The 5720-nt window shown below is 36.4% G+C and overlaps 1 protein-coding gene across 1 annotated transcript in view; it reads left to right on the top strand.

Annotated features, from left to right (window-relative positions):
- The first annotated feature begins 4491 nt into the window (after positions 1-4491).
- The window catches only part of LOC145292122 (HHIP-like protein 2), a 122383-nt gene continuing 121154 nt past the window's right edge, over positions 4492-5720 (top strand). Inside the window, exon 1 of the mRNA XM_080138228.1 lies at positions 4492-5720. This exon is cut by the window's right edge and continues 788 nt beyond it. Coding sequence (XP_079994354.1) covers positions 5561-5720 — 160 coding nt within the window. The 5' untranslated portion in view covers positions 4492-5560.

The following is a 5720-nucleotide window of genomic DNA, read 5'->3' as shown; positions in this document are numbered from 1 at the left end:
TCATGGATATAGGGTATTGGAGAGGCGTCTTGTAATTGTTAAAGGAGAGCAGCTTAGTTTTACTAGCATTAAATGTTACAATCCATTTGCGGCCCCATTCCACTATAGTCTGGAGGTCATTTTCTAACTATGTTCTTCCTGTCATCTCTGCTTAATTCAACATCATTAGGGACGCTAACTTCAATTAGGGTTGCTACTTTCTCCTCCTTGTCCCATATTACTATCAGGTTTAACAGCTCCGTTTTTCCATGTGCGTAGCTATAAGGATTTTACCTTATATATATGTATATATGCGTGTATGCGTGTGAAAGGAGCCTCTTTTAATGGTTATAGAAATGTAGGTTCGCCCATTCGGTGCACGTTCTGTTGCTGCTACTATTACATTTTCACTAATACTCTCAGAAAAGGTATGAATCCATATATTATCCCTTTAGTAGAAGGAAAACTCCGCAATGCCACCATTTTTTTATCTGCTTATCCTTGCATTGTGGCCAGTTGTCGTCCTGAACTTTTCCTTGCCAGTGGATGCATTCGAAGCGCAGCAATACGGTGGAAATGGCTTATCAATTGACTCTGGCAAAGGCACTCTTACATGTTTGTCTTCGTCATAATGGATAGTGTATTATTTCCTGCTGTTTTTTTTTTCTGATATATCGTAGATATGACCTTGGTATTTCGTTATCTTTTCCCTTTCAATTCTGTTTAACATAGCATAATTCGGGATACTAACTTCAACTAAGGTTGCTTCTTACTCCTTGTCCTGTATTATTATGTATTAGGTTTTATGGCCCCGTTTTCTAGGTACGTAGCTGTAGGAATTGGGTAGTCATAGTGGATGGTGTATAACTTATTTCCAACTGTTCTTTCTGGTAAACATGTTCCCATAATTTGCTGCTGCATTCCATATTCAACTTTTACATATAATTCTGTTGAGATATTTACACATTCTATTGTGCCGCATTGTATTGTAGTTGTCCCCAGCAGAACCTTATAACAGGATGTCAGGTGGTTCACACTCTTTACTTTTGTGTGACAGTACGCACACTTGTTGTCATCGTTGAGGCTTTTTTTATACATGGTAGTCACCACTTATCAAGGCCCGGAAGCCACTCGGGGATAAGGGTTATTGCGTGTACAGTAATCCATAGGATAATATCGTAGTAATCGTTTGTAATGGAGATTTGATAAAGTGTCTTACTTAAGGGGGCGGTTTATCAGGAATTTGTTTATGTTGGACTTGAAGACATCCAATTTGTAGTCAGGTGGGAAACAGGCAAACGGAAGAGAGTTCCACAGGCGTGCACTTCTAAGAAAGAAGCTTTGTTCATGGAATCTACGTTTTGATTTAGGCACAGATAAAGAGTAGGGAAAATTATTGACAGTGGTTTAAGGCCAGTCATCTTATAAGCATTGGTCATCAAGTTTTGGTGTTGGGCAGTCATGATAATTGTGAAGCGATCCTCTTTTAAGTTAGCCTACAAAACCTTCCTTACTTATATATTCCTGGATCGGGGTGAGCATAGAGAAATAAGTATGAGTGTGAGCAATAAAATGTTAACATAGAATCTGTTTTGTCCCTAGTCTAAACGATTCTGGGGAAAAAAATAACTGGCTGACCTGTACAATGCACACACTTTTTATATTCTCTTCATCCTTTTTTTTTTCTATTGTTCGGTGGATTGTACCCGACTGGGCACTAATCTACCAAATTATCTAAAAGATTTCAATAAAATTCAATATTTAAAGGTTTTGTAGAAAAGTACTCAGTTTCTAATACAACACCGATCCCTATATTATTACAAGCAGTTGACGAGAACACGAAACCGGGAAAAGTGGAGGTTTATGTGTTTGTCTTTTCCAACTTTTTTTTTTTTTTAATTATTAGCATTTTCTTATTTAAAACTTATTAGAAATGTATTGAAAAATTGTTGGAAAAAAGAAATATACTTTAAAAATTTTTTTTAAGAACGGGTGAACAGGGTTTTCGGATTGGCCTTTGTAAGACCAAATTTCGCGAATTTTACTCGTTATATGAAAAACATAAAACACATAATATTTATCTGCACAACTTAAAGTAGATTGATACATATGTATATATATGGGTGCACACACACATACATACATACATACATACATATATATATATATATATATATATATATATATATATATATATATATACCAAGTGTTTCCAATAGCCGATTCTACTAATTGGGAACTCCTCGAAATAGACTGATGATCTCCGATGTAACGCGGAACATGCTGGGCGATTCTAATCTGAAGATGCTGGGTCGTCTTGCCTATATAGACGGCACCACACCGACATTGAAATTTATAAACAATATTACTTGACTGCGACGTCCTTACGAAAAGAGGGAAAAGCGCACTTTGTAAAGAAAGCAATTCGGAGGGTTAAAGCACCTAAATTCGAAGTAACAAAAGGGGAAAATTTGTCTCCAATACGTTGGCCTTCAGGTCTAATCAAAGGTAACTTGAGGTATACTGGAAATCTAGATAGACCATATTTGGGTTGCTTAGAAAAGGATTCTGTTTTCTTGTTTACAATTTTGTTAACCAATGGAGGCGGACAGCCATTAGTAATGAAAATTCGTTTACTATTATCGATTTCTAAATCAATACAAGAAGGAGAGCAAATGGCAAATGCCTTATGGGCTAAATTTCTAATAATATTAAGCTTCCTAGTTGTTGGTGCGAAAGAATCCCAACTCAGGTACAGACCAGTAAAAGTAGGTTTTCTATAAACGGGGGTAACAAAGGAAGACCCACATTTCGAATCTAAAACATCCAAGAGAGGAAGGGAGTTGTCTTTTTTACCTTCATCGTAAATGAGATGGAAGGATGCAAATCATTTAATAATTTAAAGAAAGACATAGCTTCGTCATGCGTAGCGAAACAAGAAAAAATGTCGTCAACGTAACGCATGTAAAAGGTCGGTCTTGGGCACTTATTGAACAGCAACTGTTCCAAGAAACCAACAAAAATATTGGCTAAGGTTGGTCCCAGCGGGGAGCCCATCGATATACCGTCAACCTGGCGATACATAACGTTGTTGAAACTGAAGGCAACGGACTTAGTAGCCAATTCCATAAGTTCGACAAATACCGCCTCAGGAAACGAGGGGAGGGGGGGGCGGGACCTCTATATAAAAAATCAGCACAAATATTAATGACCTCATCAAGAGGGACATTTGTAAATAAATAAAAAATGGTTCCTATTTACAATGCCTCCCCACAGGACAGAGTTAGGCACTAGGGTCGTTTTAGGCTCTCCCATTCGGTTCACGTTCTGTTGCTGCTGCTATTACATTTTCACTAATACTCTCAGAAAAGGTATGAATCCATATATTATCTCTTTAGTAGAAGGAAAACTCCGCAATACCGCCATTTTTTTTATCTGCTTATCCTGGCATTGTGGCCAGTTGTCATCCTGGGCTTTTCCTTGCCAGTGGATGCATTCGAAGCGCAGCAATACGGTGGAAATGGCTTACCAATTGACTCTGGCAGAGGCACTCTTACATGTTGTATCTATCGTGTCAAGACTGAAAGAAGGTTTATATATATATACATATATATATATATATATATATATATATATATATATATATATATATATATATATATATGTATATATATATATATATTAGTGATGGGACGATTCCGATATTTTTCCCGATTCCGATACAATTACCGATTCCGATTCTTTATAAATCTCTAAATATTTACTATAAAATTGTTATTTTTTCCCGATTACCATAACAACACATGTTAAGTATGCAGATATTTTCTCAAACGTAAAAAAGATTTTAGTTTGACTGTTAGTTTAAAATCAACAAATATTTAGTATTATATCATTCCTACCAGCTGCAGAAGATTTTGTTTTAAACAAAATCAAATAAAAAAGACATACTTTAAGGAATCGCTTTTTGGCATCGGAAAATAAATATAATTTTTTCCGATTCCGATGTCGATTCCGATACCCCAGAAAGTTCCGATTTTTCCGATTCCCTATTCCGATTAATCGTCCAACACTAAAATATAAACATGCGCTCGCACGCGCGTCTTTGTGTGTGTGTCTAATTAGTTGAAAGCGAATGAAAAACACAAATTAAGAACCAGATGTTTTCTTCTACACCCTCACCAATTGACGTTATAGCTGGATTCTTTGAGTTTCGAAACATATTTCTCTATTACTAGTTCACAAAACCCGCGAAAGAAAAAAAGACGTAAAATAATTTATATTGTGTTGTCTCTCTTTTTTCTCTTCTTCTTCTTCTTCTTCTTCTTCTTCTTCTTCTTCTTCTTCTTCTTCTTCTTCTTCTTCTTCTTCTTCTTCTTCTCCACGCAAACCACAGGAACTCAAGTCTGCGTGAAATGATCAGATTTCTATCATCAAAACCAGTGTGGTAATGTTTTCTCTACTTCTCCCTTACTCTCTCTCTCTCTTTCTCTCTCTCTTACTCTCTCTCTCTCTCCATCTATCTCTCACACACACGCCATAACACGTTCCTTTCATCGGAAATTTATCAATTTTGCTGTATTTGCAGTAAGTCTGCAGCAAAAGCAATTTTCTCTTCTCGCTCATTTATCCAACTCTTCGCCATCCCTTTCCACATTTTTATCAAAATACGCAGATTTATGGTGAGAAGAGAGATTTCACGCCTCTCTCTCTCTCTCTCTCTCTCTCTCTCTCTCTCTCTCTCTCTCTCTCTCTCTGTGTGCGTGCGTGTTTGTGTGTAAAACCGTAAAATAAATTAACCGTGCACACTAGCCAAAAGGAAACACACTAGACACAAAAATATCAGACACGCAAAATTCAAGGACAAAACTCCGCGCTCGTTTGCATGGAAAACTTTTATTCGGATCGATTTGTATTTCTGACATGAAAAAAGAAACTCTTCTTCAAACGTGCCTTAAATATTTTAAAAAGAAAAAAAAAACATTAAAAAAAAACTTTTGCGCATATTTTCTTATGCTGACTTGACAATTTTAGTGAGAGGAAGAAAAGAAGGAAGAAAGGAGGAAGCAAGGAAAAAAGATGAGAATACTATTATTTTAAAAACCACGTGATTCTTGGACAGCCTATCGAATGAAAATTCAAAAAGGAAAGTCACTTTCTTTAACACGTGCCGATATTATTATTATTGTCTGTACGCTTTTCTTTCTTTCTTTTTCTTTTTAGAAAGAAAGAACTTCATTTTCGATTACGTATGTTTTCTTGCAGGTCCTTTTTTACACGGGTTCAAAAGCTATGTCAATTATATTTCGACGTATGTAGACCGCGTGTTCCTTACAGAACTTCAAAGCAAAAAGAAAACAAAAATGGACTGTTTCTAACTGAAGCACATTCCGAACAAGATGATATCCGGAAAGTCGCACGTTGTTTTGGCGCGACGAAGAATATACGCGTTTTCATTTTCTTCGTAAATCTGTGAAATTTGATAAGTTCTTGACTAGATGTGTTTCGCTTCGAATAGAAAAAAAAAACAGCTGCGAAACAAAACAAAAGTGACATTTTAAATGAGATATAATTTGAAGAGAAAATGGTTTATAGAACTGCGGTTGTCGTCATCCTATTTGGTGTCGCTTCCTTAGTCACTTGTCACCCGCAGTGTTTAGATTTTCGCCCTCCATTCAGATCGAACAAGGTCGACTTTTGTCAGCAGTACAAAGACTTCGGTTGCTGTTCCAAAACCCAGGATA

Source organism: Euprymna scolopes, chromosome 13 (assembly GCF_053919585.1).
Source record: "Euprymna scolopes isolate OS-2025 chromosome 13, ASM5391958v1, whole genome shotgun sequence".
Lineage (NCBI taxonomy): Eukaryota > Metazoa > Mollusca > Cephalopoda > Sepiida > Sepiolidae > Euprymna > Euprymna scolopes.
This window is presented reverse-complemented; position numbering and strand designations above follow the sequence as displayed.